The sequence below is a fragment of the Leptodactylus fuscus genome, chromosome 6 (assembly GCF_031893055.1).
Source record: "Leptodactylus fuscus isolate aLepFus1 chromosome 6, aLepFus1.hap2, whole genome shotgun sequence".
In the NCBI taxonomy this organism is placed as follows: Eukaryota; Metazoa; Chordata; class Amphibia; order Anura; family Leptodactylidae; genus Leptodactylus; species Leptodactylus fuscus.
In genome coordinates this window covers 123,549,058-123,571,159 of record NC_134270.1, presented here as the reverse complement: position 1 = coordinate 123,571,159, position 22,102 = coordinate 123,549,058, and the positions used below count along the sequence as shown (strand labels likewise).

Sequence of the window (22,102 nt, the reverse complement as noted above, 5' to 3'; positions counted from 1 at the left end):
ACAGACTAGGCATTCATCTGTTTTATATGCTTTGTTGAAGGATTTAACATTAAACATTTTGTGAGCTGTATATAAATCATTAAATAGTTATGAAACTTCTTACAATTAATTATTCTTCCATATTTGACCTTCAGATGAAAGGACCCATGCATCCTCCACCCTGACAATGGCAGTGCTAGTCAAAAAGAAATAGGAACTACATTGTAACTTGAATTTGTTTCTATAGTGCCATTGAGACCAAGATCCCAGTACTATAAGATGAAAAATGCCTTGAAAATGTCTTTTTCATTGACCCTTCTCTGGACACTTCTCAAAACCAAAATGTCAGTTTTCTAATGCTGGTATAGGGAACGTGGAGAAAGGAGGCCATGACTTGTAAGGAGACAAGTAAACTGAGGAAAGAGGACGGGGTCTAACAAACCACTAAAGGAACGGTGAACCTAGCAACATTTTTGGGACTTCTATAACTTGTATAATGTGTATAACCTGGCCATACACATGAGACAGCAGCATATGTAGTGTTCTCTCCGTGTTTGTGTGGGTTTTCTCCCTCATTCCAAAGAAAGACTGATAGGAAATTTAGATTATGAGCCCTATATGGGACAGTAGCTGAAAATGTCTATAAAGCGCTGCAGAATATGTTGGCGCTATACAAGTAAGAGAAATTAACATTAATAGCAGCCACTTTTTAGCTTCGCTGACAGTTTTTCCTCTTGCCCTGGGTGTATATTTATTTTACTGGGTAGAAGGGAATAAATCCCTATGAGATACAGTAGATTTGGTGATGGCTCAATTTTCACAGGTACAAAGGAGCAGGCACATTGAAATTTCAACATCTTCAGTCCCTCTTTCTCCCAGGCATTTGCTATTGGGGGAGAACCTGGAGATCCTGGAACACAGATTGGTTTCTAGAAAAAATAGTAGTTAGACTTTACTGGTTCCTCAAGAAACTTCATGTCCTACCAGAGGGTTCAGCACAGGGAAGGGGATGAACATGACCAAATGGGCCCCCAATTTGAATACGTTCATATACCGAAACTACCAGTATATGGTGAATGTATAGTGGTATATAGCAAATGATTTAGGTGAATACAATACAGTGCAGTTACATTTAGTGACTTACAGGTGATGTCTCTGACTAATCGTTCACATTCCCTGTCTCTTTAATCTGGACAGCCATGACCATTTATTCCAGTGCCTGTAAAGTTCCAATAAAAAGGTAAAAAAAAATTGTGGGGTTCCAATACCCGGGACCCCCAGGATCAGCTGTCTGAATGACTCGTGGTACCTGTGTAAGCACAGTGACCCCTTCTCTGTTTACACAGTGTCATTCATTTCATAGCCTTGTAATGTAATTGATCCTATGCACATCTATGTGACAAGACAGTAATCTATGTGACACCACACGGTCACTATAAACAGACAGTGTGTGATATAAACAGATGCCATAGCCCCTTCATACGGCTGAGCAGTGGGGTGTCACTGATCTCTTATTGATGATCTATTCTGAGGATAGATCATCAATAAAAATGAAATGGAAAACGCCTTAAGGCTAAGGCCCTATGTGGCGTTCTGCAGCTAAAAAGATCTGCGGGAAAAACCGCGGCGGTGACACATTACAGTTCTTCCTGCAGTGCTTTGCACATAAAATTCAAAGAAGTTTCCTCTGCGGACTATCTGTATCAATTATATCTATAGAGATATAACTGGGATATAATAACTGGAGTTTCTATAGGTATAATTGACATGCTGCAATTTCCAAAACTGCGACTGTTTTGAAAATTGCAGTGTATCCGCTACGTATATTTTACTGCAAAGTGAGGGTGGTAAGGGGGCCCCACGTGGTGAAAATGCATGGTGAAAAACCATGGCATTCTAGTAAATCCCATCAACACATTGTGTAAAAATACATGCAGCATACACACTGTGATTTCCAAAAGCGTTGCAGTTTTGGAAATCGCAGCATAGAAATGTTGGCGGTTTCCATATAGGTGTGTTGAAAACAGAAAGTCCACAAGGGAAACCTCAGCAGACCTTCTATGAAAAGTGCTGTAAGAAGAAAACACAATGTTACTGTCATGTTTTTTCTACAGCGCTTTTTTTTTTGCTGTAGTCTGCTACATGGGAACTTAGTCTTAACAAAGTCCAAGTGTCACTTTAGTTAAATTAATTGCCCCCCTTATATTATGCCCATGATTCCCACGACATAAATACTTCACCCCTTATATAAATGACCACCCCCTTATGTTCATAATGCCTTCTAATATAAATGATGCCCCCTAATGGCCCCTTATATAAATTACCTCCTACCTTGTATTCATAATACCCCATAATAAAACTTATATAAACGACCCCCCTTATGTTCCAAATGCCCCTTATATAATTGACTCCCATCGTCATAATGCCCCCTAATAAGCCTTCCCTTTATCATTATAACTCCCCTCCTAACCACCCCTTATACTATTAATATACCCATAACTGTGCCTTAAAAAAAGTTATATTTACCTACCTGCGATCCTGATGAATGGAGCCGCCACCTGATCCCTGTCCACAACAGGACGTCTGTGTCTCAGCGCAGGAGGCACGATGATGTGACGTCATCACGCCGCCTGTGCCAAGAAGCAGACATCCGTCTGTTGTCTTGGGGTATTGCAAACAGCAGGCGTGTATTGGCTTGCGGTTTACAAGACTGTGAAGCTGCAGGATACATTTTAACTATATGGGTGACTGCAGAAATAAACTATGTAATAATGGCGGCCCCCTAGGTCGGCCCCACAGAGTTAGTGGGCCCGGGAAAGTCACCCCCTCTATCCCCCCGCTAGCTATGCCTCTGTGTCCTACCAATATTACCAGTGTAACAATATACAGGACTTTATACCACGCATCTCTTTAAAGTTTAGATAGTATATAGATACTTATACAAATACAATTTGTTACAGCTATTTATTGTATCCATCATTGGCTCAAATTGTTAAAAGAGATTTTTGGGATCAGCAGCCACAAGTGATGTATGAATGAAACCTGCTTTGATGCACTAAATGTTGAAACCAATTGGGTGGGTCAGTAATTTCCTTTTTGCCATTTGAAATAATTAAGCTTAAGGATAATTAGAACTGATGACAAGTACAACTGATGACAGCCATTGCTGGTCATGACTCTATTCTACTGATGTTCTGAAATAGCCAAATAGACCATAATTCTAGTCATTTTCAGTAAGATGCTGACAAGAAAGGGCTGAGAATCTGAATAATTGTAAACAAATTAAACATCACTTTCAACACCCCATAGTGTTCATACTATATAAAGAGGGACCTGTACACAGCAAGACATCGACTTCTCTTCTGAGGAAGATACATTGAGATCCAACCAAGCTCAAGAACCCAACTTCATCAACATGAGCCACAACCAGCACAAACAGACCAGTTCTCTTTCCGGACACTTTAAGCCAAGTGTTCATCTTGGAGGTCACTCTCCAAAACTCCCTAGCCATATTCCATCTCTTCATCATGGAGGCTCTCATTTTGGAGGATTCCATAAAGCTCACCATGTCTCTCATAATTCTCATAGTGGACCAATTAAGCCCATTGTCTTCTCCAAACACTCTTCTTTCACTCATGGAAGTAGCTATGGAAGTGGACACAGTGGTCATAGTCTTGAAAGCCATGGCTGGAAGAATGAGGGATTTTTCAATGTCAATGAGAAGGAAACAATGCAACTTTTGAATGACCGCCTTGCTACTTACCTTGAAAAGGTCCGTTCTCTGGAAGAAGAAAATACCCAACTTGAGAAGAAGATTTGTGAGTGGTACGAGAAAAATGCTCATACATCACTACCTGATTCTCAGCATTACCACAAGACCATCGAAGAACTTCAAGTTAAGGTATGACACTAGTAGTATCTGAAAAAAATTCTTTAAGGCTATTGGGCTTGCTTAATATGATCAATATGATTTGCATTGCAAACAGCTTGGTTATTTTTTCTTTCAATAGATCTCAGCAGCATCTGTCGAAAATGCCAGGATTGTCCTTCAGATTGACAATGCAAGACTAGCTGCCGATGACTTCAAGAACAAGTAGGTTAAATCAGATAGTAATAAAAGACTAAATGATACCAATGATATGTGGCCAAATTGTTGTAATAGTTTATACTATGGCAGTCTTATTTTATATACTGTAAGTACCTATGTACATAAGACTTTTTCCAATTGTTTCCATCTCCTTTCCCCAAGATATGAGATTGAGGTTAGATTGAGAAACTTTGTTGAGGCTGACTTAAATGGACTGCGCAAAATCCTTGAAGGCCTAAATATGGAGAGAGCAGACCTGGAGATGCAACTGCAAAGTCTGCAGGATGAATTGCTTCAGATGAAGAAACACCAAGAAGAGGTAAATTCCATTCTATATACCTATTGTACACTATATTCAATGACTATTTACCCATAAAGTGTTCCCTTAAAATGGAATTTGAGCTTTCCAACAGACTATGACAATATGTAAGTTTCCAAAATTTCACTTACCTGAATGGGAATATTTCTAGAAATGCCCAATTTTTCTATTCTAGACCATGTAGAAGCCTTTGATGGCTATGGTTACATAACAACCAAAAAGTTTGGGACTTGGAAGTAAGCAGTGGTTTGTGCTTTTAGTGTTTTCTAAACAAACTGTTGGCGGGTTCACATTCATTCAAGTAGGTAAGCCTTGTGTAAAAATTGCCTCTGAATCTGAGGAAAGTTGGCTTGATTCCCTACACTTCTAGCATCTTTCATAAATAACATTTCTTTGCCTTGTGTCTTGGAAGGACATTACTGCTCTGCGCACACAGCTGGGTGCCAGGATCAATGTGCAAGTGGATGCTGCACCATCCGTGGACCTCAACAGAGTCTTGTCTGAAATTCGAGAGCAATATGAAAACTTGATGGAGAGGAACCTGAAGGAAGTTGAGAGCATGTTCCTTGCTAGGGTAAATTGATGGATTTACTCAACTTGGTATATATGTCTTCTTCTCTTACTGTGTACTTTGTGACTTCATATGACTTTTCATATAGAGTGAAGAACTGAACCGCCAGGTGGCATCTGGGTCTGAACAACTACAGTCAGTCCAAACTGAGGTTATTGACCTGAAGCGATGTCTGCAGACCCTGGAGATTGAGCTGCAAAGTCAACTCAGCATGGTACATATATCAGTTCCTTAGTAAATGTAATAGAATACTATGTACTAGATCAATTTGCTTGTATTGTATATATATAAAATTCTCTTACTTAGAAAGAACAACCCTTCTGAACAGTATATTCAATACAATTTTGCTTGGCCACCTTAAGGTTTAATTGCAACTTCAAGATCTGGTGGATTAATAAAAAAGTTCTACTTGACTACAAACAGGTATAAACATTTCACTGAAATTTCTTCATGTGACTACAGAAATCAGCTCTTGAGGGCTCCTTGGCAGAGACTGAAGCAACATTTAGCTCCCAGCTTTCCCATCTTCAAAGCCTGATTGACAATGTAGAAGATCAGCTGTCCAAGATACGGTCAGAACTAGAACGTCAGATCCATGAGTACAAGATTCTTATGGACCAAACCACCTATCTAGAGATGGAGATCACCACATACAAAAGACTGCTTGAAGAACAAGACATCCAGTATGTTAATTTTTTTTAATGTTATTGTGATAGTAATAAATATTCTGCCTGAAAGATAGAGCCAATAAAGAAGACATTGATCAAATATTACCATAGAATGTAAAATGTACAGTACTGATGTACAGATACTGATGTAAAAGATCATGATTTTAAGATATTCCATAGAGAGAATTTCTGTAGTAGTTCAAGATGTACTGGCAATACATGTGGTATATCATGTGCACTATACTATAGGAGAAACATTATTATACTTTACATTACATTGTTAGGGGCACTTTAGGCTTGCAACTCTCTGTTATTGTTTCTCAATGCCAGTCTTTCTATAAGCACTTCTTTATTTCCCTATATAGTGCAACATAGACTATTATCAATGAAAAATGTGGAGGCTCTTGTGTATCCCTTGTAGTCAAACCCTGCAGCCTATATTTCCCATTATGCCTATTTCTCTTCAAAGGAAGAGGGTGCAGAGTTCCATCTCATAGCACTTACTGGTCATTTAGGCAGCAAGTTCTAGATCTCAGAGAGAGGTAACTATTGTATTGTGCAATATCAAGTGTATTCTATGAGAATCAGCTTCACACTTACCTCCTGCTTGTAAGCACAGGGAGAAATCTCTTAAAAGCAGGAGGCAGAGGAGAAGGCTGAAGCTGCATCATCTAGGATACAATTAACTTTAAGCTTACCAAACTCAGAGGAGTTTTCTCTTTTTCCTTTTATATCATGGTCTTCCTTCCTGCCTTCCCTCTCTTTGTGAAATCAATAAAATGTGACATGTTGGGGGTTTGGCTAGATATGAGAAATGGTTAGGGTAATCTTTGTATTCTCTTTGTTTTTGTATACCCTTAATGAATTTAAATATATTATTTTGCAGCATGCCAGACCATCGCCATCAAGATAAGATCAGCAAAGAATGTAAGTAACACAGTCATATCATATGAAAAAAAGTCAATGATTTCACAGTATATAAACACAGAATCCCTGTATCTGAAACTTACCTTAGCCTTTCCTTATAGGCAACCTTTAGGTAGCAAAAATATAAACCCAGCTATGGCACATACTATGAATTAATCACTTAAAGGTATACTTGTAATATGAATCCACAAACTTGGAACAGTTGGGGACCACCTTTGCGAACACTTGGGGATGCATCTAAAGTGGCATTTTGTAACAAATTCATACATATTTCACCCCTTTGCATTCAGTTCATATTAATTTTAAGCATTTTTGCATGTAAGTTATAAAGTCCCTTCCAGCACAGTTAAATAATATCTCTAAGTTTACCATCTCTAGTAATCAGTTATTTTCTGTGCCTGATATGCTAACTAGACTCTGTAATGTCAAGTGGGTGGGGTCAGGCAGGAGAAGGCAAGCTCTCAGACTCAAAGCTCCATTCAGATACAGACAAGGCTCATGTCTGACACCACCCACTTGACATTAGAGAGTCTAGTTAGTATATCCTTTAATATATCTATTAAAGGATGAAAAAAACTCAGTGAAGGTGGTGAAAGGTCTTCTTTAAGATTCACCTTTCATACCCACCATCATAGATCAAGCTTAATGGTAACTATTGAAAACTTAACACCACTGATCATATATTGGCCATCAGAGGGATATCTTGCAGCTCATCGGCCCCACAAAAGTGCCCCTGCCACCTGCCATGTCCCATTTATAATAGTGGTATATTTTTACATGGCAGACAAGCTTTGCTCCATCCCCTCTTCACACCCCACAACTGCTACTTCATCAAACTCCTATAGATATACCTTGATGACTGTGACATTACCTTGATTTTAAAAAAAACTCATCCATTCTCATTGCAGTATCACTAACCCTCTCAAAACATCACGCCAGCTCTCATGAAGCTGACCATGGAAAAAGCCACCAAAGCCACCAAAGCAAAGAACATCACTAAGCCAAGTGATCATCCATTCCCGAGGACGCAGCATAGAACAAAGTGAAACCCCGGAAATAATGGAGATAGCAATTATTTGTGTTAGTGTATTTGTAGGGTGAAGTTTACTTGTTTAGAGCTTGTTTTGGGTTAAAGTGAAAAATTGTAAAGGGAAACCATTGTGCAATCTTCACGGCTAAGAAAATTCTTTATGATGTCTTCTTCCTAATTTCAGTAATATTCCTTTACAGTATTGAGCAATTGACTTGGTTGACTACACAGACAAGAGACCGGCAGTAGTTACATTACTGTATATTAGTAAATTGATTTGCTAATTTTTCAGAATGAATATTTCTGCCTGGGGCTATAGTGTTGCGATCTATGGCCTACAGTTTGGCTGTATGCTTTAGACTATATTACTTATGTTATACTTCACTAATATTACCATATATGCTCTGTATTACTGTATATCACCACCATTCATTCTTTTCACACTTCATAAATAAAGTTTTTTCTGCTTACTGCACATTGTTGTACTATATATATGTTCTATAATATTATATTCACTGAATACAGTTAAAGGGGTTGTACAATATTATATAAAAGGGTCTATGGTTCCATGATACAATTAAAGGCTGCGTTAACAAAGTGGGAAACCCCTTTAAATTATCAATGTCAATGCAATTGGTTTCACAGTATATTTAAAGACATCAATGTCCACAGACAGCCTTTCATGTAGCCATAATGCTGACATCCAGTCCTTTGTTCTAGCTCCATAGGTGTGGTGAATATAACGCTGTTGCACTGCACAGCAGTAAACTTGTCACTATTTCCACCTTGCTTATGATCTTTCTTAAGCAATTATACAAATGTCTTCAATATAAATCACATCAACAGCTAAATGAAACAAAACATGATGCTTGTAAAGCATTTTGATTTTTGCAACACCCCTTGTCCGTATTATAAAATGAGCACTTGTCCTTGGGTTTTCATAGCTGTTGTGTAGGCTGATTCTCAAAGTTCTCTCAACATGAGCCACTGTATCAAGCCAATCCATTCTACCGCTGGATCCCTCAAGGGGACCAGCCATAAGATCACCAGCCATATCTCAACTCTGCACCATAAAGTGCATCATGGAGATTCTCATAAAATTTCTCATCATGGACCATCTCATGGATCTCTTCATGGAGGATTCCAGAAAGTACATCATGGAAGTTCAAGCCTTTCCCATCATGGAGGTCACTATAGAACCCCAAGTGTTCATGGAGGCTGCGGAGGAAAAGGAATATCTGTTTCCAAACATACTTCTATAGGCCATGGATATGGATTTGGAAGTATGCATGGTCACAGCAGCCATTTTAGCAACTGTGGAGGCCGCAGTGCTTGGAAAGGTGAAGGCTTCTTAAATGTCAATGAGAAAGAAACCATGCAACATCTAAATGATCGATTGGCTTCCTACCTTGAAAAGGTTCGATCCTTAGAACAAGAAAATGCCCAGCTGGAGAGGAATATAAGAGAGTGGTACGACAAGAACCAACCTAGTACATTGCCTGATTTTAGCTGCTACTTTAGAACCATTCAGGAGCTTCAAGGGCAGGTGAGTATCAAGGATATATGACTTTTATGAGAAATAGAAGAATAATACAATATAATCACAATATTAAGCAAATATATATATATATATATATATATATATATATATATATATATATGTATTCCAGTTTTTATACGAATAGAGGCATTTATTGGTATCAGCTCTATAGAGGGAGAATTGAACACAACATCTTAATTGACAATATTACCATTAGATTATAGATTCAGATGACAAGCCTGTGAATTCTATAAGTGTCCGACTAGATAATCTATCACGATTTTCTCTCTTTTATTTAGATATCTTCTGCTACTATTGAAAATGCCAGAATTGTGCTGCAAATCGACAATGCCAGACTAGCTGCAGATGACTTCAAGAATAAGTATGTTACATCAACACAATAGAGTAACTAGTCAACTATGGTCTATCATTTGTTGGCTGAAATACTGTATTCTATGGTATAATTCTATGTATAATTCTATGGTCAACCTAATCCTTCTTTATATTGGACCACCTTTGTGTTTATCTTTAGGTATGAAATGGAGCAAAGACTTAGAAACAATGTTGAGTCTGATGTTAATGGCTTGCGCCGAGTCCTAGAAGAGCTGAATAGGGAGGTATGTGACTTGGAGAGTCAAGTCCAAAACCTTCAGGAGGAACTTCTGCAGATGAAGAGGAACCATGAGGAGGTTATTACTTTTAGCTTTCATTGAAATCCTAAGAATAACCCTATATACTTTTTGCAATATAACAGTAACTTTGTAGGAAGATACAACTAAGCTGAAAATAGAAACGTGAATTTTGTGTCAATCAGTATCTATATTTCTTTGTAGGAGGTGAATTCTCTGCGTGCTCAGTTGGGTGCCAGAGTCAATGTAGAGGTTGATGCTGCTCCTTCAGTGGATCTGAACAGAGTATTGTCTGAAATACGTCAACAATATGAAAACCTGATGGAAAGGAATATGAGGGAAGTCGAGAGCATGTTCCTCCAAAGAGTAAGTTTTTCTTAAGTTTACCATTTGTCAAACATACAGAATGAGAAGAGACATAAGTCTGCTAAATATTACAATATAAATGTAGCATGTTCCCATTGCATCCATTACAAGCCCATGGTGTGCTCTTAAGACAAAATACCTCCATGAAGACACAACAAATCCCTATACTTTATAGTGCCATTGTGTGGTACAAATATTAACTGGATTCATTTACAGTTTCTGGTCTGAAAAATAAAACACATTGGGGCATTTTTTAAGAATCTACACCAGTTTTAAAAAATAATCACATAATACAGGTTTGTAAGTTGTTACAAATGCAATTTTTTTGCCAATCTCACCACTTTCCCGAATGGTGGGGAGTGAGTAGGGCATGCTGTAAGTGGGGCCATTGGCTCTACCTTATTCATCATTTACAGTGCAGACCAGTAGCCTCCACCCCATAATAAGTAAGGCGAATCCTCTAATGATGCACGAATCATCAAGTCTCAATGAATCTTCCTCATTACACTGTACATTGCCATGTGTTTCTTCATAATGGTTCCAAACATTTCTACCTCATTAAAACATATACAGCTTCAGTTCTCTACTTTAATGTTTTCTATAGTTTTCATAGTTTTCACAACATTCTATGGTATTACATTTACCAGAGTGAAGAACTAAACCGTGAGATGGCATCTGGTTCTGAACAACTACAATCTGTCCAAACTGAGGTCATTGAACTAAGACGCAATGTTCAGACCCTTGAGATTGAACTACAGAGCCAGCTGAGCATGGTAAGTGAGGCTTCATATCAAAATTTGATACAGTTGGATTGGCCAAATTACCAGAAGATCCTCTTGTAGGCCCGGATTCTGACACAATAGTGTACCTGAAAGTCCAATACAAGACAACATGATCTATTCCTATTTTCAATTCTTGCAACAGAAATCCGCTTTGGAAGGCACATTGGCCGAGACAGAGGCCACTTTTGGCACCCAACTTTCCCAGTTACAATGCCTGATCAACAACGTTGAGTCTGAGTTGTCACGGATTCGTGCAGACCTAGAACGTCAAAACCATGAATACAAGATCCTGATGGACCAGAAAACTCATCTGGAAATGGAAATCGCCACATACAAGCGCCTGCTTGAGGGTCATGACATCCAGTATGTGTTAAATTTATTTTGCAAAACTTGATGTGACACCTACAGTAATTGTGAAGGTTATAATATGATTTTTGTGTAACCTTTACAAAAATGTGAACATTTTATTAGATTAAGACTATATTCTGTTTTCTCCTTTCCAGTGTTTCTGGGCACCACCTCTCCAGCCCAAAAGATGGTAAGATTATAATGTTACTACATGGCACCTTTTCACACTGATTTTCCACTTGGCGCCATCTTAGTAGACATAGCCTCATGCACATGGCAAAAGCTATCTGATCAGAGCATGTAAGTTAAACAATTTGTCCCTATGAGTATTATGGATCTATAAGGACTCTGTGTGTGACATATGGTGCGTCTGTGATGGGGCATCTTCACCACAATTTTACTGGAAAAACAGTCATGTAATGCTGAAGAATGTTTTCCAGGAAATCTGTGATACCAACACAGATGTGAAGTTCACTTCACCCCTTTTGTTATCAATATAGTATCCTCCTGATTTATATGATAAAACTGGAGGTTGTCATTTATAAAATGTGTGTTTTCTTATGTAGCAGAGAGGTCCTAACACCAGGCCGGGTGGGACTATGACCACTCTACTGACTGAGGATAAATATTAACTCTTTGTTTGCTTCTTCTACAGTGTCTCATCATTCCGTGAAGATCATCCACACCCCTGAACACGGCCACCACACCAAATGTTAATTTCTCACCTTACGGCTGGTCATCTTGTACTACAAAGCCATATAATCCTTATATATCAAAGGCTGATGACACGATATTAATATAGTCATCTTGAAATTCTTTGCTGCTTCTTCTTCTAAGCATTGTTATGGGTCCTTTACTTCAATAAAGATTTTTTTTTCTCATGCAATAATAATGTGTTGAATTACTATGTATGTACACTCACCGGCCACTTTATTAGGTACACCATGCTAGTAACGGGTTGGACCCCCTTTTGCCTTCAGAACTGCCTCAATTCTTCGTGGCATAGATTCAACAAGGTGCTGGAAGCATTCCTCAGAGATTTTGGTCCATATTGACATGATGGCATCACACAGTTGCCGCAGATTTGTCGGCAGCACATCCATGATGCGAATCTCCCGTTCCACCACATCCCAAAGATGCTCTATTGGATTGAGATCTGGTGACTGTGGAGGCCATTGGAGTACAGTGAACTCATTGTCATGTTCAAGAAACCAGTCTAAGATTATTCCAGCTTTATGACATGGCGCATTATCCTGCTGAAAGTAGCCATCAGATGTTGGGTACATTGTGGTCATAAAGGGATGGACATGGTCAGCAACAATACTCAGGTAGGCTTTGGCGTTGCAACAATGCTCAATTGGTACCAAGGGGCCCAAAGAGTGCCAAGAAAATATTCCCCACACCATGACACCACCACCACCAGCCTGAACCGTTGATACAAGGCAGGATGGATCCATGCTTTCATGTTGTTGACGCCAAATTCTGACCCTACCATCCGAATGTCGCAGCAGAAATCGAGACTCATCAGACCAGGCAACGTTTTTCCAATCTTCAATTGTCCAATTTCGATGAGCTTGTGCAAATTGTAGCCTCAGTTTCCTGTTCTTAGCTGAAAGGAGTGGCACCCGGTGTGGTCTTCTGCTGCTGTAGCCCATCTGCCTCAAAGTTCGACGTACTGTGCGTTCAGAGATGCTCTTCTGGCTACCTTGGTTGTAACGGGTGGCTATTTGAGTCATTGTTGCCTTTCTATCAGCTCAAACCAGTCTGGCCATTCTCCTCTGACCTCTGGCATCAACAACGCATTTCCGCCCACAGAACTGCCGCTCACTGGATGTTTTTTCTTTTTCGGACCATTCTCTGTAAACCCTAGAGATGGTTGTGCGTGAAAATCCCAGTAGATCAGCAGTTTCTGAAATACTCAGACCAGCCCTTCTGGCACCAACAACCATGCCACGTTCAAAGGCACTCAAATCACCTTTCTTCCCCATACTGATGCTCGGTTTGAACTGCAGGAGATTGTCTTGACCATATCTACATGCCTAAATGCACTGAGTTGCCGCCATGTGATTGGCTGATTAGAAATTAAGTGTTAACGAGCAGTTGGACAGGTGTACCTAATAAAGTGGTCGGTGAGTGTATGTATGTATGTATGTATGTATGTATGTATGTATGTATTACTATTCATTACAATGAGCCAGCCATAATAACATATAAAAAATATTGAAAAAAAAGTAGATATTTTTTCTACTTTCATACAAGTGTGACCTTCCCGATTCTAATCAGTCTTAATAATTACAAAGAATAACATTAGTATATGGGATTTATTTTAAGGGGTTTTCCAGAACACAGGCACATTTACACTAAGGTAATGCAGTAGCTCCTTAAGTAGGCTAGCATAAAACGAAGACAAGTGGTCACCAACAGACTTATACTCATTAAGCATTTCATCACGCTGCTATTCTTGCCCTCAAAAGTGACAAAAATCCAAACAGAATTACCAACTGTAGAGCTTGCCCCATGTTTGCAATGAAAACAACAACAAAAATGTGTTTGCCTTCTTACTTCCTTATGTACATGAACTTTCTTATTATTTTCATAGTCAGCTAGACAATAGACAGAATCTTAGCGAGGGGCAACACGGTAGCTCAGTGTTTATTAATAATAATAATAATAATAATAAATTTTATTTATATTGCGCCAACATATTCCGCAGCGCTGTACAATTTGTAGGGTTCAATTACAGACAGATACATAACAAAGAACGTCATTTCACACAATGGGACTGAGGGCCCTGCTCGCAAGAGCTTACAATCTATGAGGTAGAGGGGGTGACACAAGAGGTAGCAGGGGCGGCATTACTTATACAGGGGTCAGACACTTCTGTAATAGAGGTGACTGTCATTACACAAACATAAAACTGTATGAGCCGTCACCAGTCATGTCCTGAAACATGTGGCTTGGACCTATAAAGTTAGCATGAGATGACATCATATCATGTGGGGTAATGTGGGAGCGGGGGACAGAGGAGGGTTAAGGGTTTATGTTAGAAATTGTGATAGGCTTGTCTGAAAAGATGCGTCTTTAGTTTGCGTTTGAAACTGTAGAAATTGGGAGTTAATCTGATTGTCCGGGGTAGAGCATTCCAGAGAAGTGGTGCAACTCGGGAGAAGTCTTGTATACGAGCGTGGGAGGTTCTGATAATAGAGGATGTAAGTGTTAGGTCATTGAGTGAGCGGAGAGCGCGGGTTTGGTGTTAGACAGAGATGAGGGAGGAGATGTATGGAGGTGCGGCATTATGGATGAGGGTGATAACTTTATATTTTATTCTATAATGAATAGGCAGCCAATGTAACGACTGGCACAGATCAGAGGCATCGCTGTAGCGTCTAGCCTGATAGATGAGCCTGGCCACTGCATTCAGAATAGATTGTAGAGGGGAGAGTTTAGTGAAGGGAAGACCGATTAGTAAGGAGTTACAGTAGTCAAGGCGAGAATGAATCAGAGAGACAATAAGTGTCATTAATGTAACTCTGATAAGGAAAATGTGTATTCTGGAGATATTTTTGAGGTGGAGGTGACATGAACGTGCGAGTGATTCAATATGAGGGGTGAAGGAAAGGTCTGCGTCAAACATGACCCCGAGGTAGCGGGCCTGCTGCCTAGGAGTTATAGTAAGGCCTGAGACTGCAATGGATATATCAGGGACAGATCTATTAGATGGTGGAAACAGTAGTAGTTCAGTCTTGGAGAGATTTAGTTTCAGATAGAGTGAGGACATGATATTAGAGACAGCAGAAAGACAGTCACTGGTGCTCTGTATGAGTGCAGGGGTGATGTCACAGGAAGATGTGTATAATTGGGTGTCATCAGCATAAAGATGGTACATGAAGCCAAATCTGGCAATAGTTTGTCCAATGGGGGCTGTGTAGAGAGAAAAGAGCAGGGGGCCTAGGACCGAGCCCTGAGGAACCCCAACAGCAAGGGAAAGAGGGGAAGAAACAGAGCCCGCAAATGATACACTGAAAGTGCGGTCTGAGATAAGAGGAGAACCAGGAGAGCGCAGTGTCCTTGATGCCGACTGAGCGGAGCATAGTGAGGAGGAGTTGATGGTCAACAGTGTCAAAAGCTGCAGAGAGGTCCAGAAGAATATGAAGAGTGAAGTCACCAGTCTTTAGCACTGCAGCCTTACAGTGCTGGAGTCCTGGGTTCGAATCCCACCAGGAACAACATCTGCAAGGAGTTTGTATGTTCTCCCCATGTTTGCATGGATTTCCTCCCATTCTACAAAGACATACTGATAGGAAAAAAATGTACATTGTAATTCCTATATGGGGCTCACAATCTGCATTAAAAAAAAAAAAAAAAGAATCATAGCTATTCTTTCCTTCACCCATGGCAAAGATTTAACTTATGTCCATTTACCCCAGTCATGGTAGAATGACCTATTGGTGCCCACTCTGTCACCCATGACTTAACTCTTTCAGGACCAAGCCTCCCCAATACCCAGGCCAAATTCAGCACTTTTGTATACATTGCTTTACACAGTATCTTTTTAATGACTTTGCCTATCTAAACTAATTTTACAATATTTTTTTCAGGACACATAAGGCTTGATATAACTAGCCTTATTTGTTAAATAAGTTGAATATTTTTTTCACTAGAAGTAGAAGAATGGTATAAAATTTAAAAAGAATGTAAATTTTGCTTCTTTTACCTAAAACAAAATTGTTTTATATATAATATTGCACATAAACATGTTAAAATTTGCTTTCCTAGTTCTTTTGATCACAGGGCTACACATTGATATGGTTTTTCAACAATAATTATGGTTTTATATTCAGCATGGCTTATTTTCTGTACCTCCTAGTACATGTATAAATGAACCAGTAGTTTAGTATAGTAGAGGGCTGTAAACTGCTGGTGTTATCTCTAGCTAGGCTCCCGGCTGAAAGAGAGCAAACATCCAGGAAGTAGGTGATGGGAGGGGGTAGCAGGGGTGTAAGTTCAGCTATCACCAAAGTGAATGGAAAGTCTCTTTCACTTTACTATCATCACTATAAGGAGTTACATTTTGTTGATTAAAGTGATGATAAAAGTCCTAAAAGCTTCCCTTATCACAGTATAACTCTGGAACAGCAACTTCAGCATGGAGATGCCAGCACTTATCACTTGTAGAGGATCAGTTGTAAATCACGAGTGTTTGACTTTAATTAATGTGACTGCAGCATCAGGCATCAGCTAAAGGCTTGTTCACATCTGCGCCCGGTCTCCGTTCTGCAGGTTTCCGTTTCCTGCACAAAACTGAGCAGGAGATGGAAACCTGCAGGGCTCTTTCAAACCCATTTATTTGAATGGGTTTAAAAGATGTCCGGCCGTGAGCGCCCGTGAGCGTTTTATGCTCTCCGCCGCAAAACCGTTTTTTTTTTAATTGGACACAGAGTCGGACATGCAGTACTCTGTGTCCGGTTTAAAAAAACGGTTTCATGGTGGAGAGCATAAAACGCTCACCGACGCACATGGCCGTCCCGGTCTGACAGCTTTCCGTCTTCTGCATGCAGAAGACGGAAAGCGCAGAACGGACTCCGGGCGCTAGTGTGAACCTAGCGTAAAGCAACATAATAGCCAGATTCAGATTAGCAATGTCTAGAGGTTAAGGGGCATGCCGTAGCAGCCCCCTCCTCAACTTTGTCCCAGTCTATGCAGTAGCTTCTTGTTGCACACAGTCAACCAGCTCTTATCTCCTAGCTCTTTTTGGCAGTAAATCATGGTGAGAGACCCTTTTAAGAACATAATCTTAATTTCATAATAATTTCTCCAGCAAGTCCAGAATGCAGTATTTTCACAAATGTTTATATATAGAGATGAGCGAACAGTGTTCTATCGAACACATGTTCGATCGGATATCAGGGTGTTCGCCATGTTCGAATCGAATCGAACACCGCGTGGTAAAGTGCGCCAAAATTCGATTCCCCTCCCACCTTCCCTGGCGCCTTTTTTGCACCAATAACAGCGCAGGGGAGGTGGGACAGGAACTACGACACCGGGGGCATTGAAAAAAATTGGAAAAAGTCATTGGCTGCCGAAATCAGGTGACCTCCATTTTAGACGAATAGTGGATTTCAAATCCGGGTCATATGAGAATGTGAACTTTGTGACTATGAGACAGGGATAGCTGTACAGGCAGGGATAGCTAGGGATAACCTTTATTTAGGGGGGAATGTTATTAAAAATAACTTTTTGGGGCTCTATCGGGTGTGTAATTGTGATTTTTGTGAGATAAACTTTTTCCCATAGGGATGCATTGGCCAGCGCTGATTGGCCGAATTCCGTACTCTGGCCAATCAGTGCTGGCCAATGCATTCTATTAGCTTGATGAAGCAGAGTGTGCACAAGGGTTCAAGCGCACCCTCGGCTCTGATGTAGCAGAGCCGAGGCTGCACAAGGGTTCAAGCGCACCCTCGGCTCTGATGTAGGAGAGCCGAGGGTGCACTTGAACCCTTGTGCACCCTCAGCTCTGCTACATCAGAGCCGAGGGTGCGCTTGAACCCTTGTGCACACTCTGCTTCATCAAGCTAATAGAATGCATTGGCCAGCGCTGATTGGCCAATGTATTCTATTAGCCTGATGAAGTAGAGCTGAATGTGTGTGCTAAGCACACACATTCAGCTCTACTTCATCGGGCTAATAGAATGCATTGGCCAGCGCTGATTGGCCAGAGTACGGAACTCGACCAATCAGCGCTGGCTCTGCTGGAGGAGGCGGAGTCTAAGATCGCTCCACACCAGTCTCCATTCAGGTCCGACCTTAGACTCCGCCTCCTCCGGCAGAGCCAGCGCTGATTGGCCGAAGGCTGGCCAATGCATTCCTATGCGAATGCAGACTTAGCAGTGCTGAGTCAGTTTTGCTCAACTACACATCTGATGCACACTCGGCACTGCTACATCACATGTAGCAATCTGATGTAGCAGAGCCGAGGGTGCACTAGAACCCCTGTGCAAACTCAGTTCACGCTAATAGAATGCATTGGCCAGCGCTGATTGGCCAATGCATTCTATTAGCCCGATGAAGTAGAGCTGAATGTGTGTGCTAAGCACACACATTCAGCACTGCTTCATCACGCCAATACAATGCATTAGCCAGTGCTGATTGGCCAGAGTACGGAATTCGGCCAATCAGCGCTGGCTCTGCTGGAGGAGGCGGAGTCTAATGTCGGACCTGAATGGAGACTGGTGTGGAGCGATCTTAGACTCCGCCTCCTCCAGCAGAGCCAGCGCTGATTGGTCGAGTTCCGTACTCTGGCCAATCAGCGCTGGCCAATGCATTCTATTAGCCCGATGAAGTAGAGCTGAATGTGTGTGCTTAGCACACACATTCAGCTCTACTTCATCAGGCTAATAGAATACATTGGCCAATCAGCGCTGGCCAATGCATTCTATTAGCTTGATGAAGCAGAGTGTGCACAAGGGTTCAAGCGCACCCTCGGCTCTGATGTAGCAGAGCTGAGGGTGCACAAGGGTTCAAGTGCACCCTCGGCTCTCCTACATCAGAGCCGAGGGTGCGCTTGAACCCTTGTGCAGCCTCAGCTCTGCTACATCAGAGCCGAGGGTGCGCTTGAACCCTTGTGCACACTCTGCTTCATCAAGCTAATAGAATGCATTGGCCAGCGCTGATTGGCCAGAGTACGGAATTCGGCCAATCAGCGCTGGCTCTGCTGGAGGAGGCGGAGTCTAAGATCGCTCCACACCAGTCTCCATTCAGGTCCGACCTTAGACTCCGCCTCCTCCAGCAGAGCCAGCGCTGATTGGCCGAATTCCGTACTCTGGCCAATCAGCACTGGCTAATGCATTGTATTGGCGTGATGAAGCAGTGCTGAATGTGTGTGCTTAGCACACACATTCAGCTCTACTTCATCGGGCTAATAGAATGCATTGGCCAATCAGCGCTGGCCAATGCATTCTATTAGCGTGAACTGAGTTTGCACAGGGGTTCTAGTGCACCCTCGGCTCTGCTACATCAGATTGCTACATCTGATGTAGCAGTGCCGAGTGTGCATCAGATGTGTAGTTGAGCAAAACTGACTCAGCACTGCTAAGTCTGCATTCGCATAGGAATGCATTGGCCAGCCTTCGGCCAATCAGCGCTGGCTCTGCCGGAGGAGGCGGAGTCTAAGGTCGGACCTGAATGGAGACTGGTGTGGAGCGATCTTAGACTCCGCCTCCTCCAGCAGAGCCAGCGCTGATTGGCCGAATTCCGTACTCTGGCCAATCAGCGCTGGCTAATGCATTGTATTGGCGTGATGAAGCAGTGCTGAATGTGTGTGCTTAGCACACACATTCAGCTCTACTTCATCGGGCTAATAGAATGCATTGGCCAGCGCTGATTGGCCAGAGTACGGAATTCGGCCAATCAGCGCTGGCTCTGCTGGAGGAGGCGGAGTCTAAGATCGCTCCACACCAGTCTCCATTCAGGTCCGACCTTAGACTCCGCCTCCTCCAGCAGAGCCAGCGCTGATTGGCCGAATTCCGTACTCTGGCCAATCAGCACTGGCTAATGCATTGTATTGGCGTGATGAAGCAGTGCTGAATGTGTGTGCTTAGCACACACATTCAGCTCTACTTCATCGGGCTAATAGAATGCATTGGCCAGCGCTGATTGGCCGAATTCCGTACTCTGGCCAATCAGCACTGGCTAATGCATTGTATTGGCGTGATGAAGCAGTGCTGAATGAGTGTGCTTAGCACACACATTCAGCTCTACTTCATCGGGCTAATAGAATGCATTGGCCAATCAGCGCTGGCCAATGCATTCTATTAGCGTGAACTGAGTTTGCACAGGGGTTCTAGTGCACCCTCGGCTCTGCTACATCAGATTGCTACATCTGATGTAGCAGTGCCGAGTGTGCATCAGATGTGTAGTTGAGCAAAACTGACTCAGCACTGCTAAGTCTGCATTCGCATAGGAATGCATTGGCCAGCCTTCGGCCAATCAGCGCTGGCTCTGCCGGAGGAGGCGGAGTCTAAGGTCGGACCTGAATGGAGACTGGTGTGGAGCTATCTTAGACTCCGCCTCCTCCAGCAGAGCCAGCGCTGATTGGTCGAGTTCCGTACTCTGGCCAATCAGCACTGGCCAATGCATTTCTATGGGGAAAAGTTAGCTTGCGAAAATCGCAAACTGACAGGGATTTCCATGAAATAAAGTGACTTTTATGCCCCCAGACATGCTTCCCCTGCTGTCCCAGTGTCATTCCAGGGTGTTGGTATCATTTCCTGGGGTGTCATAGTGGACTTGGTGACCCTCCAGACACGAATTTGGGTTTCCCCCTTAACGAGTTTATGTTCCCCATAGACTATAATGGGGTTCGAAACCCATTCGAACACTCGAACAGTGAGCGGCTGTTCGAATCGAATTTCGAACCTCGAACATTTTAGTGTTCGCTCATCTCTATTTATATATTAAAACCAACAAATGGAGTCATTTTAGAAGATTTTATTAAATTAGTGACAGACAAATTAAATATATATTGTATTGTCTAAAATAGACGACATAAATACCCAGTATACTGTACAATCTATATATTCATGTAATCCTTCCCAGTGATTTCTAGCGCTCATACACTAAGAATTCCTTTAATAATGGATTATGTCAAGCAGAGATATAATGTAATGGTTTTGAACATATATTTTATATATATTTAATATAGATCTTAATTTATGTAAAATGTAAGTTAAACTAAATTATTGTCTATAAGTTAAACAGTTCTCACATACAATGTAAAAAGGACAACATGTAATACAACTCAGCTCAGTTGGTCTACCATTTAATGAGGTTCTATGATGGGATCAGGCAATGGAATGATATTGTTGGCCAGTAGCATTTGTTCTAGAAGGTAGGCACGTCATGTGGTGGGTCCATAATTCATCCCTCCAAAACATTCGGCCTGGTTAAATCAGTTAGGACCTCCTCAGATTCTAAAAATGGGTCCTGGACTTTCTTTAGTGGAGTAGTAGACATACATCTGAGGTGGGAACTACAGAAATATAAATATTAGGGGAAACATGAGTATGGGTTCATTCATATGGAGGAAAATGGTGCTGAATTTGGTGTGTAATCAGCATTGAAAAAAGCCTCCCATTGACTTAAATGGGAGGCTTTTTTTCAGTGCTGAATCTGATGCAGATTCCACACCAAAATCAGCACCATTTTCCTCCATGTGAATGCACCCTAACTGTACCTCCCATTGTCTACACACACCTCTCTTCTAAAAAGGTCTGCTTTTCTCCTAGATCCTGGGTTATAATCCCAGCTTTCAATCATATCTAATGCTATGGTCAACCCTTCTTACAATCTTTGTAATAAACATTCTCCTTAATCTTTCATTGACGAAGATCGATACAGCTCAAGATGAAACTTGTCATGGAAACACATAGGCTCCTGTGGCACAACAAGGTGGTGTGTGGACAATCCCTTGGAATCTAGGACTGATAAATACAAAAAATTCATATGTATCCAGCAGTGTGACAAGCAACTGAAAACTTCAGTTTTATTCCATCAATTAAAGTACATACGATACAGTGGAAGATTGCAATCTTCCACTGTATTCAATGATTGGAATAAAAGTGAAGTTTTAGTATACTTGTCCCAGTGTGGGCACATATCTAGTTTTTACCCTTCAAATGGAGCATTCAAGAGTAGAGATGAGCGAGTACTGTTTGGATCAGCCGATCCGAGCAGCACGCTCGCATAGAAATGAATGGACGTAGTCGGCACGCGGGGGGTTAAGCGGCCGGCCGCCGTCAAAGCAGAAGTACCAGGTGCATCCATTCATTTCTATGGAGCGTGCTGTTCGGATCGGCTGA

General features: G+C 41.4%; 2 protein-coding genes across 2 annotated transcripts; both read left to right on the top strand.

The window, feature by feature from the left end:
• The first annotated feature begins 3,362 nt into the window (after positions 1-3,362).
• On the top strand, positions 3,363-7,601 carry LOC142209356 (keratin, type I cytoskeletal 19-like). Its single transcript, XM_075278324.1, has 8 exons — positions 3,363-3,880; positions 3,990-4,072; positions 4,229-4,385; positions 4,798-4,959; positions 5,045-5,170; positions 5,419-5,639; positions 6,511-6,551; positions 7,460-7,601. Exons 1-8 carry the CDS (start codon positions 3,395-3,397, stop codon positions 7,549-7,551), a joined length of 1,368 nt encoding a protein of 455 aa, XP_075134425.1. The 5' UTR covers positions 3,363-3,394; the 3' UTR covers positions 7,552-7,601.
• Positions 7,602-8,543: 942 nt separating this feature from the next.
• Positions 8,544-12,074, top strand: LOC142209350 (keratin, type I cytoskeletal 19-like). The gene is made up of 8 exons (XM_075278316.1): positions 8,544-9,127; positions 9,421-9,503; positions 9,654-9,810; positions 9,955-10,116; positions 10,764-10,889; positions 11,041-11,261; positions 11,402-11,436; positions 11,902-12,074. The coding sequence occupies exons 1-8, from the start codon at positions 8,561-8,563 to the stop codon at positions 11,961-11,963; spliced, it is 1,413 nt and encodes a 470-aa protein (XP_075134417.1). The 5' UTR covers positions 8,544-8,560; the 3' UTR covers positions 11,964-12,074.
• Positions 12,075-22,102: the final 10,028 nt, after the last annotated feature.